General features: G+C 33.8%; 1 protein-coding gene across 1 annotated transcript; it reads right to left on the reverse strand.

Moving 5' to 3' along the window:
* Positions 1–729: 729 nt before the first annotated feature.
* On the reverse strand, positions 730–17,578 carry ccdc69 (coiled-coil domain containing 69). The gene is made up of 9 exons (XM_073821225.1): positions 17,457–17,578; positions 7,079–7,142; positions 6,560–6,717; positions 4,671–4,758; positions 4,362–4,435; positions 4,116–4,217; positions 3,913–4,032; positions 2,788–2,885; positions 730–1,076 (listed from the first exon to the last, which is right to left on the reverse strand). The coding sequence occupies exons 1-9, from the start codon at positions 17,502–17,504 to the stop codon at positions 902–904; spliced, it is 927 nt and encodes a 308-aa protein (XP_073677326.1). The 5' UTR covers positions 17,505–17,578; the 3' UTR covers positions 730–901.
* Between the last annotated feature and the right edge of the window lie 10,252 nt (positions 17,579–27,830).

A 27,830-nucleotide genomic window follows, 5' to 3' on the forward strand; every position in this document is an offset into this window, starting at 1 on the left:
CCAGAGGATCCAAGTGATGAAATGCTACATTTCTCCAAATCTGTTCTGATGAAAAAACAACTCTACACCTTGGATAGCCTGAAGGTGAGTACATTTTCAGCAAATTTTAATTATTGGGTAAACCATTTCTTTAAAGAACGAAATAACTTTAAGAATCCTATAGTGGAATTGTTCAGAAGTTTCAGATTTTTCTTTTGAAGTTGAGTTTGCCAGACTAAAAAAAGCAGAAGATGGCTAGTCTTTTCTTGAAATACCTACCACTGAAAAGCAGAAGGATTAAAAACGGAAATATTGTGTGCAAAGTGTTGGAAGAAAGCATATTGGTTAATCACCAAAAACCCATTATCTCTCCAAAAAAAAAAAAAAAAAAACACTGATAAAAGTGCAAGTGCAAGTGCATCTGAAAAGATCCCAAATATTCATGCTACACGTCCAAGTGCTACGGCTCTAATAATGTCTTGAGGCAAAAATATAACCATTTTTTGCTAACAACACATGCTTAATTGCAGTTTCCTGGAAGGAAATTAAAATAAAACCGATGGAAAGAAATAAAAATAATAAAACTGATATCAAAATCAAAAACTGCTACTAAGTGTACAACAACAAAAAGACAACTACTGCATAGATCCACAGCTAATTAAAAAAAAAAAAAAAAAAAAAAAAAAAAAAAAAATTCCTGATAAGAAATGTCTCTTCAAAAAAAAAAAAAAAAAAAAAAAGTACAAAAAAATTATGTTTTTGGCCAGTTAAAAAAATGCAGTGAATAAGTCCATATCAGCACTGCATGTTCACTCCATAATAAACTGGCATTTACAAAAAAAAAAAAAAAAAAAAAAAAAAAAACCCCAAGGCACCGAGGCCAGGCAGGATGAGGATCCAGTGATGAGGGTTAATATTGCAGTCAGCTGGGAGACACTTGTGTGGCTATGACAGAAGGAAGGTGGAAGGATGAGCATGAGTCTCTGCGGTGTATGAGTTTGAAGAGCAGCTCTTCTTTTTCCTGAGAGAGCTTCTGGTTCTGTACAGACTGTTTCTCTAGCGCCTCCTGCAGCTCGTTCTGCTCCTTGGACAGTTGTCTAAAAGAGGATAAGAGATTATTATTATGGACAAGCTGAAAATACTATATTTTATGCACACACATACATTCAGTCTATTAAAATTACATTTTTAAAATCCTAAGTGGACAAACCTGTAAATAGCAAGAGACAGGTTAATATCTACAACACCAGGTGGCGCCACATACAAACATTTGAGCTAACAAATGTTCAATCAGACACTTTCAGCGCAAGAATTAAGATGACAATAGGAAAGCTTGTTTTTTAAAATTGAGTTTAAAAAGCATTTTATGTTGGACCACAAAACCAAAAATACATTGTATGGGTCAAAATTATAGGTTTTTCCTTTTATGCCAAAGATTATATTTGGATATTAAGTAAAGATGAAATGTTCCATGAAGATACTTTGTAAATTTCCTACTGTAAATATATCAAAACTTAATATTTGATTAGTAATATATGCATTGCTAAGAACTTCATTTGCACAACTTTCAAGGCGATTTTCTCAATATTTAGATTTTTTCTTTCACCCTCAGTTTCCAGATTTTCAAATAGTTGTATCTCAGCCAAATATTGTCCTATGATAACAAGCCATACATCAATGGAAAGCTTATTTATGTATAAATTATTAAATTAAATTATTTAAGTAACACTTTACAATAAGGTGTCATTTGTTAACAATAGTCAATGTATTAACTAACATGAATGAACAATGAGCAATATATTTATTACACTATTTATTAATCTTTTTGTCTATATTTAGTTTAATATTAAAATGAAAAAATATTTTGTCTAAAGGGTCAATAAAGTGTTGCATTTAAAATAAATAAAATACACGCAAACTTTTTTTTTTTTCAAAAAGACTTTTAAATTTTGTCTAAAGGGTCAATAGTGTTCCAATAAAAATAAATAAATAAATAATAATAATAATAAAACAAACAAAACACTACCAGACAAACGTTTTTGAACAGTACATTTTTTTTAACTTATTTATTCATTTAAGTCTCTTCTGCTCACCAACCCTGCATTTATTTGATGCAAATTATGGCAAAAACCGTAAAAATGTGAAATATTTTTACCATTTAAAAAAAACGTTTTCTATTGTAATACATTTTAAAAATGTAATTTATTCCTGGGATTTCAAAGCTGAATTTTCAGCATCATTACTCCAGTCATGATCCTTCAGAAATCATTCTAATATTCTGACTTGCTGTAAAAAAAACAACAAAAAAAACAACAACATTTATTTACTATTATTATTATTATTATTCTTATTATGCTAAAAACAGCAGAGTCTAATTTTTTTTAGGTTTCTTTGATGAATACAAAGTTCAGAAGAACAGCATTTATCTGAAATAAAAATCTTTTGTAACATTAATAAATGTCTTCATCATCACCTTTGATCAATTTAAAGCATTCTTGCTAAATAAAAGTATTACATTTCTATAATTTCTTCCCCTGTACTTTGAATAAATCAATAAATGCTGGCTTGGTGAGCAGAAGAGACTTCTTAAAAAAAAAGGGGAAATCAGGTTTGTAGAGTTAAACTAAGCTTATAAAAATTAAAATTACATAGCCATATGGAGTTCTCAAATCCTTGTAAACATTCGTATTTGTAATTGTCCTGCCCCCTAAAACATTACTGGGCTTTGTGCTGTAAAACTTTGCACAAAGAAGTGCACAATTCAACTCAGTATTTTAAAATAGTTTGCAGATTGCAGTAAACACATACTGTATGAGGCTTTGGTAGTTGTCTATCCGCACCCTGTAGTCCTCGCTCTGCTGTAGAGCCTGCAGGAGCTGATCCTCCAGCGACAGATTCTTCTCCACCTGACCATCACAACAGAACAAGAAACAGGAAGTTATTAAAATAGCTGACAAATTGGGGAAAAATGGTTTTGGCCTAAGTTGGTGACTTGTGCATTTCTTTATGCAAACGAATAGGTCAATCTGCCAGATTCAAATAATCAACACGAATACACAAATAAGGCACCTGCTCTCATTTCTGTACATAATTTCTCAGTGACAGAGTATAAAGCAAATTACATGTTTAACAAAGTGGATGTAACCCTTTTTTAAGATTGAAGGGACCAAATGTAACAAATGCAGCAAACGGTAGTGTTGTTTTTGGCGGCCGGTTTTAATTTTAGTTTTAGTCTAGTCTTTGGGTGAAGCCGTCATTTTAGTTTTTGTCATGTTCATACTCTTTTTAGTCTAGTCAAGTTTTACTCAACTAAAAGTCTAAGCATTTTAGTCGGAATTATCCATCTAGTTTTAGGTGACGAAACCTGATGGCATTTATTCTAGTTTTAGTCAATGAAAATTGTATTTTAGCCTCTTTTTTATTTTGTCATTAGTGTGCAACGTGTTGAAAAGCTTCAAGTAATGAACCTTTTTACGATACAGTTGAGGGGAAAGCCTCGGTGCTTCGAAAAGCTTCATTTTCCCCATCACTACTAAAAAGTGCGTGTAGTTTCTTCTTTTTCTCCCAAAAATGAACCCCGGCTGGCTGGCCATCGGTCAGTGGCTTTAGGCTAGAAGAGATACAGCTCTGGCTACTGGGCATGCGCACATCAATCTAACGTTATAACATTTTGTTTCGTCTCGTTTTCGTCAACGAAATTAAAGAGACATTTTAGCATAGATTTTATTTTGTAAACCACATTTAGTCTCGTTTTTATTCGTCAACGATATTGCATTATACATTTAATTATCGTCATCGTCACATGACCAGCATTTACATTTTGTCTCGTCTTCGTCATGTGATAAAGGTTCGTTGACAACGATATTGAGTCATAATTTTCGTTGACGAAGCAACACTAATGATTGGCCTGCAATAATGAGCATAAGTTTATACCAGTGTTTCCATCTGCAGCAGCTTGCTTCCCTGGTCCTGTAAACGCTCGCGCTTCATTTCGATGACAAACAGCAGACTCTCCTGCTCCTGCTCCCAGAACGCACCCGGGCTGCCATGAGTCTGGGACGAAAAGACAAATACAGCTGAATACTCCAGCTATCTGAAGCACGCTTTGCCAACAGAGCTCCACTCTCATAACAAACCTCAATATTCCTCTGAAGGTCCCTCTTGAGCGTGGACTCCTCCACTCTGCGCTTTAACTCGTTGAACAGCTTCAGCTCCGACGTCAGCCCTTCAATCTGATCCTGAGTTCATAAAGAGTTCAGACCAATCACTTCAAAGTCAAGTCTGGTATGTCTAGCTTGACGTGGGAAGTATATTAGATCAGCTCCCAATCAAATGTATTAAGGCAAATCAGAGCCGTGATGTTGCGAATAGACGTGGTTTACCTTCAAGGCATTCTCAGCTGCTGCATGAGACTCATTTAAAACGCTCTTCTCTTCATTGTGTAATTGCTGTAGCTCTGTAAAGTTAAGTTATTGAATATTGTTATTTAGCAAAAGATTATGTATATATTATATATAGATTATATTAAATTAAATCTACAATACCAGTCAAAAGTTGAAAATTATATTTTATAAAAAAATATAATATAATTATATAAAATTATATTTTATAATAAATATAATTTACTGTTCAAAAACTTTTGACTGGTAGTGTATTTATAAATTGTAAATTTAAAAAAAATGACCTCTGACCTTCTGTTGCGCTCTGATGCCGCTCTAAGCTACTCCTCATCTGTTTTTCATGAAGATCATTTAAATCAGCGCTTATTTCTGTCTTTACCTGTTAACACAAGACATGATGCATTTATTATTTATTTATTATTGAATGCAAGGCTATTTGCATGGCAAAGAAGCAGAAATTAAACTAGTCATGAGAAACTTAAATAAACAACAACAACAACAACAACATAAAAAAAAAAAAACATTAACACACAATCTTTTAGTTTGATATTTGACAGAAATTTTCCTGTGGATAAGTATTTAAAAAAAAAAGTCCATTAATACAATTTCTGAAGAAAAAAGAAGAAAAGATAAATAATATGCAGTGAATTAACAATAAATAAAAATTCATTATTTTATAATTATGTTATAAATGAAAAATTACAATTACACTTACAATTGTAAAATTATAATAAAAAATATAAATAATAATATTAAAAAGAAATAATTCCTGTCAAACTTATGAACAAACCTGCTGGAATTCTCATAAAAAAAAATATATACAAATAAAAATAAAAAATATAAATTATAAATTAAAAAATGAACCTGTGATACTTTTTCCAGGATTCTTTGATAAATAAAACTTTTTAAAAGAACAGCATCTATTTAAAATAGAAAACTTTTGTAACAATGAACACCTCGTTCAAAGTTTCTTTCTCTCTTTGAAAGAAATGAATACTTTTATTCAGCAGGGATGTGTTAAATTGATAAAAACTGATAGTAAAGACTTATATTGTTAGAAAAGATTTCTATTTCGAATAAATGCTGTTCTTTAACTTTTTATTAATCAAAGAATCCTGAAAAAAGTATCATAGGTTCCAAAAAAAATATTAAGCAACACTATTTCCAACACTGATAATAAAAGTAATAAATCAGTATATTAGAATGATTTCTAAAGGATCATGTGACACTGAAGACTGGAGTAAAAGCTGATAAAAAAAAATTCAGCTTTGCATCACAGATATAAATTAAATTTTAAAGTAAAATAAAATAAATTAATTTGAATTGCAATACTTTTTTCTGTATTTTTAATCAAATAAATGGAACTCTGATGAGCTTAAGAGGCTAAAAAAAAACCACAACATTAAAAAAATCTTACTGATCACAAACCTTTGAGCAGTGGCAGTGATATATTATATCTAAATATATGAAAACATGTCAAACTTATGAACAAATATATATGAATATATATAAATGATCAAATTAAAAATTAACCTGTGATACATTTTTCAGGATTCTTTGATAAATAAATAAATAAATAAATAAATAATAATAATAATAACAATAACAACAACTTTGTTTCTCTCTCTCAAAAAAAGCTTTTTTAAATTGTAAAAAAAAAAAAAAACGGTTAGGGATGTGTTATATTTTTTATAAATGGCTTTTTATAAAAACAATCATGTTCTATGCAGTGTTCCCTTTTATACTGCTATATAAATGTGTTTAACTGTTAATCATTTTACATCATAAATTAGTCTACAAAAACACTTGGTGACAATTTAAAAAAAAAAAAAGCCTTTGTTCTCTCTTGTTAAAACAAGCAGTGCTCTACAGTGTTTAAACACACAAACCAGCCCTCTTTACAGGGCAATGAATAGCATCCCTCCCTGCAAACAGGTTTGGCTTTGTTGGTCAGAGGTTAGCACAAGGACAGATGTCCCAAAGCACACGTGCACAGAATCAGCCTCGCTCCCAATTGTGCTGTAATGGAAAAGCATGTCTCGTTTATTGCCGCTGACAGCTTCATAATGTACAACCCGCTGACATAATCTGGGATCAGAATACTAGTCGTTCTTCAATCCCTACATGAAGCTACATGTACTTCCATTCAAAAGGGCTTTGAATATAAAAGGCTTTCAAACCTTCTCTATAATGCTGTGGACTAAAGTGCAGACGTCTCCAGGATGGTCCTTGAGGAGCTGGTCTCTCTCCTGGTCTCCTGAAGCTGTCAAAACTGCGTGTAGTATCTTTAGCTGACACTCATATGCCTCCAACTGATTCTCCTCAGATGAGCGTGTACCTGCGGGAGAGCAATCGAACACGACATTGTTTGCTCTGTGGTACGTCTGAAACAATATCTCCATGAGCTTAAGCCAGGATCGCCCACGGCCAGCAACATAAGAGTATTAACAGGTCCCTGCAACCCAACATCAGCGCTACCAAACCTCTGAGCTCTGCCAACAACAACACACTTCACAATGGAATCGTGGGACTTTGAATAGACAGAGATGAAAAGCACACATTAATAGATAATAACGGTAGCACATGCGTCAGGATCTAAAAGAGCAAAACAAGCTTTTGAGACAATGCATTTTCTGTTTTCGTTAATCTAAGGAACATCTGCAGGCGTTCACATGACAAGATCGAGAGAAACCACTTACCACTTCCATCTTGAAGTTTGATGCCCTTTGTGTGCTTCTCAGCTTCTTGTGCTTTGCTTTTTTTCTGAAAGAAATGAATGCTTTATTTGTTGCATTGCAGACTCAATCAATCATTCAAAAACTAGCTGACAAACTCATGCACAACTCTAACATTTCACAAAGGTCTCATATAAATTGATACTTGTTGCATTCCAAAGCAGTCTGTCAGTACCGGTGAGATATGCACTCGAGATTGCACAACCATGACATCATTGACAAACCACTTGCAGTAGAGTAGCAAAACTTGACTTGTATTTCTAAATAGATGGAACAACTCAAATCTCATTTACTTTAAATGTGCAGTATATGACACTGGACCACAAAACCAGTCATAAGAGTGCATTTTTTGAATTTGAGATTTATACATCATTTGAAAGCTGAATAAATACGCTTTCTATTAATATATAGTTTGTTATGGACAATATTTGGCTGAGATACAACTGTTTGAAAATCTGGAATCTGAGGGTGCAAAAAAATTTAAATACTTAAAAAAAAAAAAAAAAAAAAAAACTTTAAAGTTGTCCAAATCAAGTTCTTAGCAATGCATATTACTATTATCATCTTTAATTGCTAAACCACAACATTTTATACATTGCAGACAGTCATTGCCTATTATGATCATATGTGACACAAAAACCAGTCTTAAGTAGCACAGGTATATTTGTAGCAATAGCTAATGGGTCAAAATGATCTATTTTTCTTTTATGCCAAAAATCATTAGGATATTAAGTAAAGATCATGTTCCATGAAGATATTTTGTAAATTTCCTACCGTAAATATATTAAAACTTAATTTTTAATTAATAATATGTTGTTAAGAACTTCATTTGGACAACTTTAAAGGCAATTTTCTCAATAATTATTATTATTTTTTGCACCGCCAGATACCAGATTTTCAACTAGACAATTATTGTCCTATTTAACAAACCATACATCAATGGAAAGCTTATTTATTCAGCTTTCAGTTGATGTATAAATCTCAATTTCACAAAATTGGCCCTTATGACTGGTTTTGTGGTCCAGGGTCACAAATAAATAAGAACAAAAACAGACCAAAAAAAAAAACAAAACAGTAAAAATGTCATTTTTTTGAAAGAATTATCGTGCTTGCCAAGGCTGCATTTATTTGATCAAATTACTGTAAAACTGTAATATTGTGAATTATTCACTTTTTTCTTTTCCATTTTTCAATATTTACTCTGCCGTTCAAAAGTTTGGTATCAGTAAATTTTTTTAATGTCCCTTATGCTCATCAAGGCTGTATTTATTTATTACAACAACAACAAAACAAAAACAGTAATATTGTGAAATATTGGTTTCCAAATTTAATATACTTTGAAATAAAATGTATTTCTGTGACGCACCGCTGAATTTTCATCAGCCATTACCCTAGTTTTCAGTGTCACATGATTCAGTGAAAATCATTCTAAAATGATGATTAGTGCTGAAACTGTTGTGCTGCATAATATTTGTTTGGAATCTGTGATACTTTTTTCAGAATTCTTTGGTGAATATAAAGTTAAAAAGAACAGAATTTATTCAAAATATAAATCTTTTCTAACAATAGAAGTCTTTACTATCACACTTTTCAATTTATCACATCCTTGCTGAATAAAAGTACACATTTCTTTAAAAAAAAGAAAAGGATATACTGACCCTAAACTTTTGAATAGTAATGTATATTGTAAAGCAAAATTTATATTTTGAATAAACAGTTCTTTTGAACTTTTTATTTATCATAGAATCCTGAAAAAAGTACCACAGGTCCCCAAAAAATATTAAGCAACACAACTGTTTCCAACATTGATAATAAATCAGCGTATCTGAGTGATTTCAGAAGGATCATGTGACACTGAAGCCTGGAGTTATAGCTGATGAAAATTCAGCACTGAAACATTGAAAATCTTACTGATCCCGAACGTTTGAACAGCAGTGTATCTTCAATGTTATACAAACACAGTGGAAGACAAACATTCTGACTTCTCCAACAAATGGCCTTCTTCCTGCTGAAAACATTAATACACTACTGTTCAGTTTATTAGCACACTCTCACATTTAACAAGCCCTGAAATTCAGGAAGAACGCTTTCATACATCCATGGGGAGTAAAGAATGCGCCATTCCAGTGTGAATGTTTGAAGATAGCGCTCAAGGCCGGCAACGTTCACAGGTGATTTAACGTTTTGAAGCTAATGTGACAAATGCCTTTGAGATACAGCCTACACACAACCTCAAAACACTCGCAAGTGCAAAATAAGCTCTCCTTTAAGAGCAAAATCTCCTAGTTAGGGAAGCGTTTCTCAACAAAAAACATTTACACAGCTCACAATTAAGATTTGAGAGCTGCAGTTTCACCCTTTTGACTCTTTAACATGACTAAATTCATCACATTTTTTTGGGCTTGACAGCCTGTGGTCTCCTTTCTCCTCAACTACACTCTTAAAAATAAAGGTGCTTTGAAAGGTTCTTCACAGCGATGCCATAGAAGAACCATTTTTGGTTCCACAAAGAACCATTCAGTCAAAGGATCTTTAAAGAACCATCTCTTTCTTACCTTTTTAGAATCTGAAGAACCTTCTTTCGCCACAAAGAACCTTTTGGTTCTTCAGATGTTAAAGGTTCTTTATGGAACCATTTAGACAAAAACACTTCTTCTATATCATTGTGAAGCACCTTTATTTTTAAGAGTGTACTTGAAGCCAACACCCTCATTCACAAACAGAAAAGAGTCGAACCACGTCAAATCATCCTGGTTAATAACTACTGAGATTCTCACTGTCACTTGAGACTGTTTAAATGAGAAATGGCAAGACTTATGCAGTTAAGTATCAGGGTGGGACACAAGCCAACCAAAACAAGACACTTCTGCTTCATGCAATCTACAGTCTGAAAGGAACCAAAAGCAAATGAAGTCATCCTGCCCATGTATTCATAGTTTTCATGTGACACTTGTATAGAAACACCCACCTGGAGGACAAAACAAGGCTTTACTCTGCTGAATATGGAAGCAGATTAGTCTCATTAATAATTCACGCACAATACACGATGCACACATGCGTGTCCCAATTCACGTGCACGAAAAAAATATATATATTCACAAAAAAAATTCACGTGCAAAAAATAAGAATATAAATTCATAAAATACGTTTCACAAGTTGCAAAACACAATTCACAGATTTACAACTGTGTACAACAATTTTGAATGTTTAAAAATCACGAGTGTATCACGGACTGTGAGTGTGTGAATAGCTTTTTTACGTGTGTATTTTTTAGACTTGCGTGTGTGTTTTTGAGACTCTCCTGGCAGCGAACTCCTCCCATGCGGGTCACTCGTACACTTTAGCCAATCAGATTTGAGCCTGTCGATCGACCAATCATAACCCGCTGTGGGCGTGCCTATCTTACGTTACGTCATCAGCGCGAGTCCAGTTCCAGAATTCAGATACGATTCAGCTGTTGATCGTCTCATTTGTAACTACTCTAGTAAAGGTGTATTGTTTTATTTTGAGTGCTTAAAAACTAAAGGTAAAATCGGTCGTTTAGACACACTCGTTAACGTGACCAGTTTAAGCCAGCGGCTGCTATGAAAACAGATAGTGTTGCCAAAGATGCTGTCTTGTGTTAGCCACAATGTCCTGTTTATTGGCCAAAATGAAGAAAGAATTCTTTTCATTGCCATGTTTTTGTTTAACAACGCTGGGTGTCCTCTGCCCAGTCTAGCTCCCACTTAGCACTGACCCTGCCTTTATTATTATAGCTTTATGTAATGATGAATATACCTCACGAGAACTCAGTGTATGAATAACGGTGTGTTTGTACTAACCATTTGTGCAACTGGATGCAGTGTTTAATTAAAACACACTAATCATTTTCCTTGCATTTTTCAGGATTTAACACTTTGGAACAACATCTGGATGACAGTTACAGACCTCTTCATTCACATTAATCTTTATGTCTTTTTATGTACTTCACCTTTATGCATTATTTTTTTAATGTAATCAACATTCATGTACTTTTTAAAACATTATATTATTGTGATACATAATTTTATGTTGAGCAGTGATGTAAAAATCTTTGAGATTACAATACACAAGATGATGTTGGTTAGCAGCAATTGTATTTGCTTTAGTATTAACAGTTCTGGAATTTGCTGGTCAGTCAGACAGACTGATCACATAAAGGAATGCATCAAAGATTATTCAGTAAACTTCATTCAAGTTCCGACTTGTTTTGAATGTTTTAATTCTGACATACAACCAGAACATTTAACAATGCATAACAAAGCTTTATGCCTTAACAAATACAAAGTCATAGGGTACCATTCTAAAAGAAATGTAGTAATAATGCATGAGTTAAATCAGTTGAAACTGTTAAAATGGATGGGTTGCAGCATGACTGTTTTGAAAGAGTTACAGTTCCAAATGAAACTTCTAGATTCACATCACCTCATAATTTGTGGCAGAGGTTGAAATATGAGCAGCTACTTGTACATCATAAGCATCACAATTCTGAAATAAATAATATCTGCAGGCTGCAGCGTAAACAAACTTAAATGAAATGTACATGGTTTACAATGTGTGTTATTAAATCGTCATCAGCTGAATGCGTGCCATCGTAGGATTTGAGACACAAGACAAGTTTGGCTCTGACAGCTCTTTCCTGTTTTCAATCAAAAAAACAAAACCACAAGAGACTGCTTGAAAAATATCCAAATAGATAATTTTCATTTTCTATTTATTTACATGTCCCATCTGTAAAAAACGTATTTTATGCTTTACATTAAGTTTATAATTTTAATATCTTTATGCGGTATGGTACAGTATCCACGCAAATGTTTCTTTATTAAATAAACATAACAATCGATAAATTTTAAAACATAATACACTCTGAGCAGCAGCTGGCTTACACTGGTCACGTTAACGAGTGTGTGTAAACGACCAATTTTTAAATAAGCATGCAGTATAAAACAAAATGAGACGATCAACAGCTGAATCGTATCTGAATTCTGGAACTGGACTCGCGCTGATGACGTAACGTAAGATAGGCACGCCCACAGCGGGTTATGATTGGTCGATCGACAGGCTCAAATCTGATTGGCTAAAGTGTACGAGTGACCCGCATGGGAGGAGTTCGCTGCCAGGAGAGTCTCAAAAACACACACGCAAGTCTAAAAAATACACACGTAAAAAAGCTATTCACACACTCACAGTCCGTGATACACTCGTGATTTTTAAACATTCAAAATTGTTGTACACAGTTGTAAATCTGTGAATTGTGTTTTGCAACTTGTGAAACGTATTTTATGAATTTATATTCTTATTTTTTGCACGTGAATTTTTTTTGTGAATATATATATTTTTTTCGTGCACGTGAATTGGGACACGCATGTGTGCATCGTGTATTGTGCGTGAATTATTAATGAGACTAATCTGCTTCCATAGCTGAATGTCACTTATGTTTACCAGGGTTATATTAGGAGCTAATGTACTAAGAAGCGATATGAAAAGAACAAACTCTGTGTACACCATATTAATCATGAAAACTATGTATAGACCAACAGATGTGGCCAGAATATGAATTCAGCTTGCTAAATTTGCACAAAGCATTTTAAAACCATTATAATGAAAATGCTTAATATGGCTGAAAAAGGGATGTAACAGTATTATCAATATCGTAGTATCGCAATAGCAAAACAGTTTCGACATCATTGTGGTCACATGACGATACTTAAATGTGAAAAAAGGTGTAGTTTTTAAAATACATTAAAACTTTTTATTCTAACATAAAAAGGTCCTTAAAGTTGTGTTTTGCACCATTATGCTTTAGCAAAGTATCTGTCAAACGAACCAAAACGAAAGCACAATAAGACTGAATCCCTTTATCAATTCGGTTTTCTCTGCATGTTTCAAAGTGAAGCATGCACTTTTTCCGCACCTCAGAACGGCTCAGTTCACAGTAAATGCAGTGAACTTGTTTATTGCATGTTCTGTGAGTTTAGCACGCATTTGGGAATGCAACAGCCTCGAGTTATGCTTTATTTTCACTTACAGCATTTCACTAGATTTGTAGTGAGAAGAGTTTTTGTAAGCCAGTTTTCACTGAAAGTAGAGTTTTACGCTAAAATATCAGCTACATTGACGTAACCTTCAAAATAAAAGTTTTAAAGTGCAGTATTAATTGCTGACAGCTACAGTGCCTTGCAAAAGTATTCATACCCCTTCATTTTTTTCACATTTTGTTTTGTTGCAGCATTATGTTAAACTGCTTTAAATTAGTTTTTCCCCACATCAATTTACACTCCATAAACCATAATAATGACAAAGCAAAAACCAGATTTGCAAATTTTACAAATTTATTAAAAATAAACCACTGAAATAAGTGTAACTCAGTACATCGTTCAAGCACCTTTACAGCCTCAAGTCTTTTTGGGTCTGATGTGACAAGCTTTGCATATCTGCATTTGGGAATTATCTGCCATTCTTTGCCTCACCTTTTCACCTCTCAAGCTCTGTCAGCTTGGATGGGGGCTGGCAGACATTTTCTAGAGTCCTAGTTGTTCCAATCGTCTTCCATCATGGATAATGGAGGCTACATGCTTCTGTGAACCTTCAATGCAGCAGATATTTTTCTGAACGCTTCCCTAGATCATTGCCTTAACGCAAGTCTGTCACTGAGCTCTACAGGCAGTTATCTTGACCTCAGGACTTGGTTTTTGCTCTGATATGCATCTGTTAGACCTTTTCTGAGAGGTGTGTGCCTTTCTAAATCATACTCATTCAAATAGTAACATCTAGAAGCAATATGAATGCTCCAGAGCTAAATTTCTAGTGTCCCAGAAAATGGTATGAATACTTATGCAACGAGATCTTTTCAGTTTTTTATTTTTAATACATTTGCACAAATGTTAAAAAACAATTTTTGCTTTGCCATTATGGAGTAGGAAGTGTAGATTGATGTAGGAAAAAAAGTAATTTAACATAAGCAACATAACAAAATGTGAAAAAAAATGAAGGGGTATCAATACTTTCGCAAGGCACTGTAGTAGTCCAAATTCAAAATATCTCTTTCAAGTGTTGACATTAGGAAAGTAGGCTATTGTAATTTCTCTAGTGTAAAGCAAAAATAATATACCTATGAAATATTAATTTTTATTCTACAGTGCAATTGTTTTACAATATATGGCTATTACTGTCATAGGAATATCAATAATATAAAATTATTATTATTATTATTATTATATTCTAATTTGTTTGGCTTCCTAAAACACCAGTGTAAAATGTAATTTAGACTGAGAGAGCACTGTATATCACAAATAAAACTTCTGACAAAAAGTCAGACTTTTAACAGTTTTCTTAGTTAAGGACGTAGGTTGGAGCTCTTAATTTTGAACTCTCAAAGTGCATTAGATAAAACAATTTAAAATGCACACATTTTTTTATTTTTTCCAAGTCTTTGTCTTTTTTTTTCAATAATATCACATCGTGGATTTCATATCAAGATATTATTTTATTGTGAGATTTTGATATAGTTACATCCCTACTTTTACAAAATTATCCATTCTAATCCTGTGGCATGTGCTGTAAATGGATCGCAAGGTCCCAAAACTTGCAGTTTGTTCACATATGTTTGTTTTTCTTCTTTTGAGAGGTGATCTAAATGTCCGTGGCTTGAAACAGATGGAAAATTGACAGGGTTGTGCTGCAGTTCGATGGATGTTTGCCCTCTAGGTCTCCAAGCCAGCCATGTGACAACTATGAATAGAATTGTAAAAATCTACAACTTTCTAATAGTGAAACAATTTAGCAGGCTAGCCTTACTTTTCAAAAATTAACCAGCTATAAAAAAAAAGCTAGCACAGGAACTGCGTCTATCTCCTAATTCGGTTTAATCCACAACAACACTATTATGCATTTGCTGGCTCTCTGTGGCAGGGAACCAAATGTTCTGGAACTTTAATGAACCCCTGGCTTTATTACACTTTGCCGTCATGTGGTTTGTGTGCTTTTGATGCGACTCCAATAGAAGCTGTAACAGTGAGTGTAAGGCTTTCTCTGTTTGGTCTTCAGAGACTTTTCACACTTCTCCAGTTGTCCATGTCAAGTATACTGACACATGGCTATGTGATTAACAGGACCAAATGAACTCGGGCTGTTTATAGGTCACATTAAAACTTGCAGCGAGAAACTTGGGACCCCGTGTCTGTCACATCCAAGCCCAGCGAATCTAAATCCTTCAGCAATCTGGGCTAATGAAAGCTTGACCCTGTTGCTATCAAAGCCAGATTTCCCTGCATGTGTGACGGCCCCAAGAATGCATTGATATTTCTCATGCATTCACATTAAAATGTCAAATTTTAAATGCCAATGAGGTTCTAGTGGTTCTCCATTATGCATTTAACTTTCTTCCTTTAAATGCATGCATAAAACAACAGACAAGACCCATGTAGAAACTCATGCATGCTTGTAAAGGTCAGTTAAAAATATCAGATACATTTAAAAAAGTACATTAATAGTAAATAAGCAAATAAAAAAATTCCAAATAAATACTGAAATTCTTGAAAATATAATGTTGTTTTATTAATAGTTTAGGAATCAACATGAAACAAACATGACCAGGTCATTAATTATTAATTTTCATTATTTATTTTGTAATTACCACATATGTCATTTATGCAAATGTGAATTTTGTTCATGTCAAATGGAATAACCCAAAGAAAACATCTTATTAACTGAAAAAGTTAATTATGTTTGTTTTAAATATATTTCTCTTTAAAAACATGACCCTGTCGCTATCAAAGCCTGAGTTTCCTGCATGTGTAAAGGCCCAAAGAATGCATTGCTATTTCTCATGCATTTACATTAAAAATATCACATTTAAAGTGCCAATGTGGTTCTAGTTGTTCTCCATTATGCATTAACTTTATTCCTTTAAATGCATGCATTAAACAACAGAGAAGACACCTGCAGAAACTCATGCATGTTTGTAAAAGTCAAAAAAGGCCAAATAATGCTGACATTCTTAGAAAAATAATGATGTTGTATTAATAGTTTAGGAATCAACATGAAAACAAACATGACCAGGTCAATAATGATTAAGTTTGATTATTTATTTTTTTAAATATCATGCATGTCATTTATGCAAATGTGAATTTTGTTCGTGTCAAATGGAGTAACCCCAAGAAAACATCTTATTTATTAACTGAAAAAGTTAATTATGTTTGTTTTAAATCTGTTTATCTAGAAAACAAGACCCTGTTGCTATCAAAGCCAGATTTTCCTGCATGTGTGAAGGCCCAAAGAATGCATTGATATTTCTCATGCATTTACATTAAAAATATCATATTTAAAGTGCCAATGTGGTTCTAGTGGTTCTCCATTATGCATTTAACTTTCTTCCTTTAAATGCATGCATTAAACAACAGACAAGACACCTGCATAAACTCATGCATGTTTGTAAAAGTCGGTTAAAAACATCAGACCTGTTTAAAAAAAGTACACAATAGTAAATAATCCAAAAAAAAGTAAAAATTAATAAATAAATAAAGTGGATGCTGCAATTCTTGTTGATTTAGAAATCAACATGAAACAAACATGACTAGGTCATTAATGATTAATTTTCATGATTTATATTTTAAATATCACGTATGTCATTAATGAAAGTGTGAATTTTGTTAATGTCAAATGGAGTAACCATAAGAAAAACATCTTATTTATTACCTTAAAAACGTTAATTGTATTTGTTTTCAATATATTTATCTTGAAAACAAGCTAAATAAACGTATTTGTAAATAATTATTAATTAAACTGTGTATCATTGTACTACAAATGTTTTCCAAAAATGAAGAAAGCCAACAGGAAAATAGAAGGCTCATGTCTAAAAACGAACAAAAACTACATTTTGTTTTTACATGTAAAAAGATTTGACCTTTTTATCACCTCGTAGATCCTGATTTGTCATTGAACGAAATGCGGAACAATTTAAAAGCAGGCACAAAAGTGCTCACACTTGAATGCAGGATAACACGCCTTTAATTTGTCAGAACGGATGTCAGCAGCAGCTTTTAAACAACAGTAGATCTCATCTGCTGAACCCAGCATCTGTTTCTAATTAAAACTTTCACAAGTCAACAAACTAATATGAGAGCTCTCGCATCGACTAACGCATTAGGGAGGAAGTAACAAGTGATTTGAGAGAACAAAACAAGAGTGGCTCCCATAATACAGATACATTTACACGTGCTGTATTTGCAACATTTCTCGCCTCTGATGCCGCCGCTGCGGGTCTCATTGCAACTTTGCATTATTTGTGAACATCCTGAGGAGGTTTTTTAAAATGACCTACCTTTTTCCGGGAGACCTGGCCACAAACTTTGCTGTTGTGACAACCCATGCTCCTCTGCGCTGCCTCTATAGTCTAGCCCGTCCTCGATAGTAAGTTTTCGGGCTGTCTGCAGCAGTTCAAATATGAGCTCTCATTGATCCGCTCGAATAGGCTGAGACTGGAGCAGAGGGGCGGGAACTACAGAGTCAGGGCGGCGTTCCAAAAACGCAGGCTACATTTACATCAACGATTTGAGTGGAGAGAAGCGGGAATTTGTGAATCTGTGCACAGCTGCGTAAACTGATGCACACCGCAGCTTCCTCAAATGCAAAAAAGTTTTGTTTTTGTTCAATAATAATACACTACCTAGTAAACAGTAAGATTTCCCTGCTGAAAAAAAAAACAACATATGCTGGTTAGGTATGTTTTGGTGATGGGATGCTGGTTTTAGCTGGTTTATGCTGATCCTTTGATTGTTTATGTTGGTCATTTGCTGGTTTATGCTGGTCCTTTGCTGGTTTATGCTGGTCCTTTGATTGTTTATGTTGGTCCTTTGCTGGTTTATGCTGGTCCTTTGCTGGTTTATGCTGGTCCTTTGATTGTTTATGTTGGTCATTTGCTGGTTTATGCTGGTCCTTTGCTGGTTTATGCTGGTCCTTTGATTGTTTATGTTGGTCCTTTGCTGGTTTATGCTGGTCCTTTGCTTGTTTATTCTGGTCCTTAGCTGGTTAATGCTGGTTTTAGCTGGTTTATGCTGGTCCTTTGATTGTTTATGTTGGTCCTTTGCTGGTTTATGCTGGTCCTTTGCTGGTTTATGCTGGTCCTTTGATTGTTTATGTTGGTCATTTGCTGGTTTATGCTGGTCCTTTGCTGGTTTATGCTGGTCCTTTGATTGTTTATGTTGGTCCTTTGCTGGTTTATGCTGGTCCTTTGCTTGTTTATTCTGGTCCTTAGCTGGTTAATGCTGGTTTTAGCTGGTTTATGCTGGTCCTTTGCTTGTTTATGCTGGTCCTTAGCTGGTTAATGCTGGTTTATGCTGGTTTTAGCTGGTTTATGTTGGTCCTTTGCTGGTTTAGGCTGGTTCTTTGCTGGTCCTTAGCTGGTTTATGCTGGTCCTTTACTTGTTTATACTGGTCCTTTGCTTGTTTAGGCTGGTTTTAGCTGGTTTATGCTGGTCCTTTGATTGTTTATGTTGGTCCTTTGCTGGTTTATGCTGGTCCTTTGCTGGTTTATGCTGGTCCTTTGATTGTTTATGTTGGTCCTTTGCTGGTTTATGCTGGTCCTTTGCTTGTTTATGCTGGTCCTTAGCTGGTTTATGCTGGTTTTAGCTGGTTTATGCTGGTCCTTTGCTTGTTTATGCTGGTCCTTAGCTGGTTAATGCTGGTTTATGCTGGTTTTAGCTGGTTTATGTTGGTCCTTTGCTGGTTTAGGCTGGTTCTTTGCTGGTTTATGCTGGTCCTTTACTTGTTTATACTGGTCCTTTGCTTGTTTAGGCTGGTTTTAGCTGGTTTATGCTGGTCCTTTGCTGGTTAAGGCTGGTTCTTTGCTGGTTTATGCTGGTCCTTAGCTGGTTAATGCTGGTTTTAGCTGGTTTATGCTGGTCCTTTGCTTGTTTATGCTGGTCCTTAGCTGGTTAATGCTGGTTTATGCTGGTTTTAGCTGGTTTATGTTGGTCCTTTGCTGGTTTAGGCTGGTTCTTTGCTGGTCCTTAGCTGGTTTATGCTGGTCCTTTACTTTTTTATACTGGTCCTTTGCTTGTTTAGGCTGGTTTTAGCTGGTTTATGCTGGTCCTTTGCTGGTTAAGGCTGGTTCTTTGCTGGTTTATGCTGGTCCTTAGCTGGTTAATGCTGGTTTTAGCTGGTTTATGCTGGTCCTTTGCTTGTTTATGCTGGTCCTTAGCTGGTTAATGCTGGTTTTAGCTGGTTTATGTTGGTCCTTTGCTGGTTTAGGCTGGTTCTTTGCTGGTCCTTAGCTGGTTTATGCTGGTCCTTTACTTGTTTATACTGGTCCTTTGCTTGTTTAGGCTGGTTTTAGCTGGTTTATGCTGGTCCTTTGCTGGTTAAGGCTGGTTCTTTGCTGGTTTATGCTGGTCCTTAGCTGGTTAATGCTGGTTTAGGCTGGTTCTTTGCTGGTCCTTAGCTGGTTTATGCTGGTTCTTTGCTTGTTTATACCGGTCCTTTGCTGGTTTAGGCTGGTTCTTTGCGGGTTTATGCTGGTCCTTAGCTGGTTAATGCTGGTTAATGCTGGCTTATGCTGGTCCTTAGCTGGTTAATGCTGGTTTATACTGGTTCTTTGCTGGTTTATGCAGGTCCTTGACCAGCACAAACCAGCACAGGACCAGCATAAACCAGCAAAGGGCCAGCATAAACCAGCAAAGGACCAGCAAAAACAAGCAACATGACCAGCATAAACCAGCAACATGACCAGCATAAAACCAGAAAAGGACCAGCACAAACCAGCACAGGACCAGCATAAACCAGCTAAAACCAGCATCCCATCACCAAAACATACCTAACCAGCATATGCTGTTTTTTCCAGCAGGGTTGTAATGTTTTTAACTCTCTTCTGCTCACCAAGCCTGCATTTATTTGTTCCAAAGTACAGCAAAAACTGTATTTTTTTTAACTATTTAAAATAACTGTTTTCTATTTGAATATATTTTAAAATGTAAATCATTCCTGTGATTTCAAAGCTGAATTTTTAGGATCGTTACTCCAGTCATGTAAACCCTCAGAAATCATTCTAATATTCTGATTTGCTGCTCAAAACCATTATTATTATATAATTTTGTCAGGTGTCTTTGATGAATAGAAAGTTCAGAAGAGCATTTATCTGAAATAGAAATCTTTTGTAACGTTGTAAATGTCTTTTTCATCACTTTGTATTCATTTAAATCATGCTTGTTAAATAAAAGTATTAATTTACTGTCATTTTTTTCCCCCAAAATAAAATAAAATAATTAATAATAATAATAATTATACTGACTGCTGAATTATACTGACTATACTGAAGTATTATGTGACAATAATGATGCTGAAAATTTAGATTTGATCACAGGAATAAATTACAATTTAAAATATATTCAAATAGAAAACAGTTATTTTAAATACTAAAAATATTTTAGAATTTTACTGATTTTTCTGTACTTTGGACAAAAAAACATTAAAAATCTTTTGACTAGTAGTGTATGTCCTTAAATATAAAAAAGATCAATTAAGTATTTAATTAATACATTAATAGTTTATTAAATAATTCTAATATTGTTTTATTTTTAAAAAATGCATAATTTTTTTAATTTTAAATAGACATAATAGTTATTTACAGTCATGAAAGCCTAAATATATAAAAATGTGAATTAAAACTATTCATGTATTACAAAATTTGTATATACTTATATTTGTATAATATAAAATTTGTAAAAAAATAATATATATATATATATATATACATACATACACACACACACACACACACATAAATATAATTTTATGTAATTATATAAAATTTGTATCATTTTTTGACTTTCATTACAAGTCACATATTCGTTCAAGCTCATTTTAGTATAAAATTAATATCAGAATTAGTAAAAGTTAAGGTTACAAAGGAAAGCTTTAAAAAACCTTGATCTTTAAGGGTTAATTATAGACTATAGACCTTACAGACAGATAAACACTGTCTTGTCAGCTAGAAAAACACTGCAGTGAGCAAATTTAGTGGACGCTTCTTTCCCTAAACCATAATATCAGTCATCTCTCTTCAAATTAAAATAAAATCTGACAATAAAATGTCTGTATTATCAAACAGGAGTAAAATGTCAGGCTCACAGTTCAACACAGAGAATTGTAAGTTGTACTGTATTTTAAGCAGCCACATTGTCATCCGACTGCTGTAGAGGAATTCTGTTTGGAAAATCTGTCAAAACAGCAGTGATCCATAGTCAGCGGTGAGGTATGTGGATGCACATGCTGAATGTAAACATAACAAGGTTTATACTGGCTGCCAGTTATGATTTCATCACTGATGTCATTTTAAAGACTAATGAGATAAACACTAAGTGCAAATTTAGAAAGCGAGAGGCAAACCTTTCTAGCATTCTGTCACTGCCTATTGTAACATAAAATACAGTCAAAGGTTCAGTGAGCAAAATATAAACGGACACATTTGAGCTCATCACATGCACTGCTCTATATGGTGCATACAGTAGTGTGTCTATCTAGATATGTCTATCTTTGGCTTCTTGGCTCTCTTGTTTGGTATATATTAAGCGTTAATATGATACGTCGACTGGGTAATTTGAGACTCTCCTTTTTGTCGAAACTGTCTATTTATAGCAGGGTCTCTAATCTGTCGTAAAAATGAAAGAGCAGTTGTTGCTGAGAAGTGTGCGTCATGACAAACTTTCCATTGACAGGCAGCTGCGGGGACTCGGCAGCTTAGTGGTGACAATAATAAAGTGAGCCGTCTGCTAGATCAGGTCTCCAGTTATCTACAGGAACAAAAACACAGCAATCGCATAAAACAGTATGTTTGGGTTTAACTTAGGATTTGCCAAAGTTAACAGGCTTATCACACATGAGGTCAGGGTTTGATTGGAGAACAATAAATCAAGCCTGTTTTCCTTAACACTTGTCAGGACAGACAAGTGATTTCTGAATAGTTTTTTGAAGATTTTGTGTTTTGTGACTAAGAGGATTAAAAAAATAATTATTTACTCACTCTTATGATTTGACCGTCAACTATCAATCATACAAAATGCAATTGTTTGTCCTGAACAGTTAAACTGCCCACTGTTCTTCAGAAAAGTCCTTCAGGTTCCACAAATTGTTTTTCAGCATTTTTGTGTATTTGAACCCTTTCCAACAATGACTGTATGATTTTGAGATCCATCTTTTCACACTGAGGACAGCTGAGCGACTCATATGCAACTATTACAGAAGGTTCAAACGCTCACTGATGCTCCAGAAGAAAACACAATGCATTAAGAGGGGGTGAAAACTTTTTGAATGTTAAAATCAGGGTCAGTTAAACTTACTTTGTCTTCTGGGAAACATGTAAGTATCTTCTGTAGCTTCTGAAGGGCAGTACTAAATGAAAAAAATATATAAATTTAGGCAAAATAAGAAAAAATGTACACATCTCCATTCTGTTCAAAAGTTTTCACCCCCTGCTCATAATGCATAATTTTTCTTTCTGAATCATCAGTGAGTGTTTGAACCTTCTGTAATAGTTGCATATGAGTCCCTCAATTGTCCTCAGTGCGAAAAGATGGATCATTAATCATATAGTCATTGTTGGAAAGGGTTCAAATACACACAAATGCTGAGAAACCAAAGAATTTGTGGGACCTGAAGGATTTTTCTAAAGAACAGCAGACAGTTTAACTGTTCAAGACAAACAAAGGACTCATGAACAACTATCAAGTGTGTGTAAACTTTTGAACAAGGTCATTTTTATAAATTCAACCATTATTTTCTCTTTTGGACTATATGAAAACTTTTATAGTAAAATCTTTTATGTGAAATATTTCATTCAGGTCAGTACTAAATAAAAAATAACATGCATTTTGTATGATCCCTCTTATTTTGGTAAAATAATTAACATTTTGCAGATTCTGTAAGGTGTATGTAAACTTTTGACTTCATCCAATTGCTTTAAGTTCATTGTTTAAGTTCACATAGTATATTTCTTTATTTCTAATGTTGTTGGGTGTCATCTGCATGTTAAAGGCATGTAGTGTGCCAGCCAGGAGCAGCATGTGCCACAAAGCTTTATGAACGTGCTTTGTGCCACAAAGCTCTTAAAAAACCAGACGCAAGCTCTCAGTCAGCCAGGAGATAACATTCTTTCCATTGCTCCCCCTCCGACCCCAGGCATGGTGTAAGCCTCAAGGCCTCGCAAAACCTGTGTTTTCAAAGGGAAAAATAAAGCATAGAAGTCCTACTGAGAGTTAAGCATCTGAGAGAACTAACAGGTTCGGTTTAATTAAAACTGTACAAATATAATTGTTATGCATAACAATACAGTATACTGCTGAGTGTTCTAAACTTAATAGTTAAGTTTATATGCATGTTAGTAAACAGCACATTTCATGTGTCAGGGAAGTTTTACAAGTGGATTTACATCTGGGTTCAGCAATCATTAAAAATGAAGAACATGGCTAGTCTTGCTCTCAGTGGCAATCTGCTCTGGTTGGTATTCCACCTGGACATCTGGATTGAGGGCTGCACAACTGTTGAAAGACAGTCTGAAAAATCAGGAATGCAAACAATGTTTACAGGAGAACAAACCTGGCTGATGTTATACAGTTGACCGCATGAACATATTCTGGGGAAAACAATTACATCAGTGTTGAAAAAGAATCAGTGCACAAACAATGTCAAAAAGTTTAATACATTGTTGCAAAATAATTTCAAATTAATTTGCCAAATTATGTTTTGCTTTTTTTTTGCTTATAGGTTTTAATATCTGTTCAGATTTTAAAAGTCAGGTAGTGTATTTCAGCCTTAACTGGCTTTGTTCTGTGGAAAGCAAAATATTTTGTGCACTTAAAACAGAATCATACAGGAAGCAGGGAAAATCAAGCTAAAAAAGATAATTTAAAAAAAGTATAATAAAAGCAGTCAAGGCAACTTCCCTCCATTAACCTTGTCTAATAGGTGCTCAAAGCTCATCTGCCTATGGGGGCTATGTCTTTTGAGATTCACAAATGTCCTTATAGCCACTTGTTGCGTATTTATGGCTGTTTTCATGTTTTTTTCCCTTTTATAGCGCCACCAAGTGGCCAAGCTCTTCTGTGGAAAGCAAAATATTTTGTGCACTTAAAACAGAATCATACTGGAAGCAGGGAAAATCAAGCTAAAAAAAGATAAAAAAAAAAAAAAAAAGTATAATAAAGCAGTCAAGGCAACTTCCCTCCATTGCCACACTCAAATCTCACAGTATTTGCATATATTTAAACTTTTGGTTATTTGAGCATTTTGCATCGCTGACATCACTGATGCATCTCTGAGAATGAGATTTAAGAGCTATGGCACAAAATAAAATAATATTCAAAAATACAGCCGGGGTTCAGGCATTTAAGCACATATGAAAAAAGACATTACAAATTATTTAGCAATCCTCTAACCTCCTAAATGAATGATTTAAAAAAGCATTTTTGGCAAATACACATAATTTGCTTAGAAATATGATATTTTTTTAGTTTATGACTGTTATAGTGCCAGCTATGGTCTGGATCTCCCTAAAACTTTGCATGCTTGTTTAGAATCACTCGTCGTATGTGCTCACCATGCTTTGTGAAGTTTTGAGTTTTCATTTAGGCTTAATAGGCTTTTGGGTATATTTTCAAAACGAGTATATTTTCAAAACGACCCTGTTATAGCTTGCCAAAGGGTAAATTTCAATATTTTTTTTAATAATTATTGACCTGTAGAGTCCAGAGAATTGCACTGCAGTGTTTTTTTTTTTTTTTTAGACCTAGGACTACTTCAGAAAAGAAGTTTGTTTTTTACATCTCATCTCAATCATTTAAGGAGAGACACTGTAGGCAAAAACACCTTTTTTAATGCACCTGTCAAGTTTGAGATTTTGGGCTTTTTGGTTTTTCATAAAGTGTTTTTTTAGACTAGTGGAAAGAAAAAAGACACCGTTAAGTGTTTCTTGTATAGCACTTTATCTATTTGTGTCAATAGATTTCAATTACAATACATGTCCTTAAAGGCCATTTTCTCAAAATGAGTTTTTGCTCCTACACTGAACCATAAATCTCCACTTTTTATAGAGGGATTTGTTCATATATAATTTGCTTGATTTTATACAACATTTTGTTCCCCCAAAATGTAAAAATTATATAGTTTTCCACCTGTTCTAAGTTCTTTCTGAAAGAATTTTGAAACTGACTTCATCCAGTGTTCAGATTTTTTGTACTAGAAATCGCATATTTCATTAAACAATGCATTTTAGAAAACGTGTAATACAAAAAATGTTTGCAATTATCATTGTAATCAATCAACTGGGTAAGTAAGGTGGTCACTATTATTTATTTTTTGTACCCTATTCAGTGTCTCGCCCTAACAAACCATTTGACAGAATGTTGTGCTTATGTGTGAAAAACTGTTAATATACAATAGTTTAGGCCTTTGAAAATTGGGTGATTTCTTTCAAATTTCTAACAGACCTTTACGGCCATGAGTCAAACAGGCGCACCAAGTTTTGTTTCTGATCGACCTCCGTTAACCTAGTCTAATAGGTGCTCAAAGCTCATCTGCCTATGTCTTTTGAGATGCACAAATGTCCTTATAGCCACTTGTTGCGTAGCTATGGCTGTTTTCATGTTTTTCCCTTTTATAGCGCCACCAAGTGGCCAAGCTCTGCAACCTCAGATTCAGCTCTTACATATTGTAAATTTGGCGAAGATATCTCATTCTGTACAAAAGTTATAGCTGTTTTAGTAAAGGCGACCTTGCCCCTTTCCAATGTTTTGGTGACCCTTTGCGACGTAGAGTCGAAAGTTCAGCTTTTATTTGATAATTATTGATATTCACTCTCCAGAGAATCTTTCTGCAATGGTTTGGTTCCAATCAGGTGAAAAACTTAGGACTTGTTCGCAAAGTTTTTAATAGATGACGCTTCACGCTTGAACCCCTGAATATATATATGTATATATATATATATTAGGGCTGTCAAATGATTAATCATGATTAATCACATCCAAAATAAAAGTTCAGGTTTACATACTAAATGTGTGTTTTCTGTGTTTATTTATTATGTATATTTAAATACACACACACATACATGTATTTTCAAGAATTTTTTTTAGATTTATATAGAAAATATTTATAATTCTATATATAGTCTAAATTAAATAGAAGTATAACTATTCATTCATATAAATATTTGTTTAAATCTATACATGTATGTGTGTGCATTTATATATACATAATAAATATACCCAGTAAACACACATTTAGTGTGTAAACATAAACTTTTATTTCGGGTGTGATTAATCGTGATTAATCATTTAACAGCCCTAATATATATATAAAGCTAGTGTCGCATTACAGACTATAATACATAAAAAATATATAATACATACGAAAACTGTTATTGATTTTAATGTTTATTAAAAAACAACAATTATAAAAACTTCTCTTGCATCTCTCATCATTAATCATATTAGTGCATAAATCATGATGGGAATAGTATACAGAATAAGGTCCTTTCCTGAAACTGTCCCATCTCTCCGTCATTATCCAGTCCCAATAAAAGAAAAACTGCTCACCAAAAATATATTAAAAAAACACAATAGGAATATATTTTTGAAGTAAGCTGATCTGAACATGCTCACAGAAGTTAATTAATTGAAATCAAGTTAATGTGATGTAGATTGCTTGTTAAAGTGTTCATTATAATTTTAATTTAAAGTAGATAGATTAGTTTTGGACATTTGGTTCTTTTTTGACACCTTTTCAAACGCTAAGAAAATACCAGACTGCTATTTGACAGCAAACACTACATTTCATTGTGTTGGTTTTGCAGTATTAATGCTATTGAGAAGTGGACTTTAAGGCATCCCAGCTCTTTTTCAGAGTTTCCTAAAATGAACTGTAATTTGAAATTGGTCAGCCTGTTAGGGAGTAAAAAATCTGGTATGTAGATACCAGATGATGGCCAATCGTAGTCACCCTGGAAAACAAACAAACAGATAACTGTTAAAATCAAAAACACTGATGAAGGTACAGAGCACAGTGTTGAGCTGTTGAAATGTGGACATACAGGTTTAAACAACATTAACAGCAGCACGTCTGAGGCATAAATACATTTATGACTTCAAGAGTTTGTTACAGCAAGTTTTATTTTTTATTATTTCAGCACATTTTTCACAATATGGATGTGTAAAAACCCCAATCCCAAAACGAATTTATATATATAGTTTTATATACGTTTTTCAATGTTAATGCAAAGAAGTTTCTTATGTTCATTGAGGCTGTGTTCATTTAATAACAAATACAGAAAAAAATGTAATATTGTAAATATTTATATCCAGTCTTCAGTGTCACATGATCCTTCAGAAATTATTCTATTATACTGATTTATTACCAATGTTGGAAACAATTATACTTCTTAATTTTTTTGGCTGTGATACTTTTCCCCCAGGATTCTTTGATCAATAAAAGCTTAAAAAGAACAGCATTTGTTTAAAATAGGAAGGTTTTCTAACAATATAGAGTACTGTTCAAAAGTTTGGGGTCATTTGTAAATTTGTATTCTTTCTTTTTTTTTTTGAAAGGAATTAATACTTTATTCACCAAAGGATGTGTTCAATTAATAAAAAGTGGTGGCATAGGTTTACATTGTTAGACAAGATTTATATTTGACATAAATGCTGTTCTTTTA

The sequence above is a fragment of the Garra rufa genome, chromosome 16 (genome assembly GCF_049309525.1).
Source record: "Garra rufa chromosome 16, GarRuf1.0, whole genome shotgun sequence".
In the NCBI taxonomy this organism is placed as follows: Eukaryota; Metazoa; Chordata; class Actinopteri; order Cypriniformes; family Cyprinidae; genus Garra; species Garra rufa.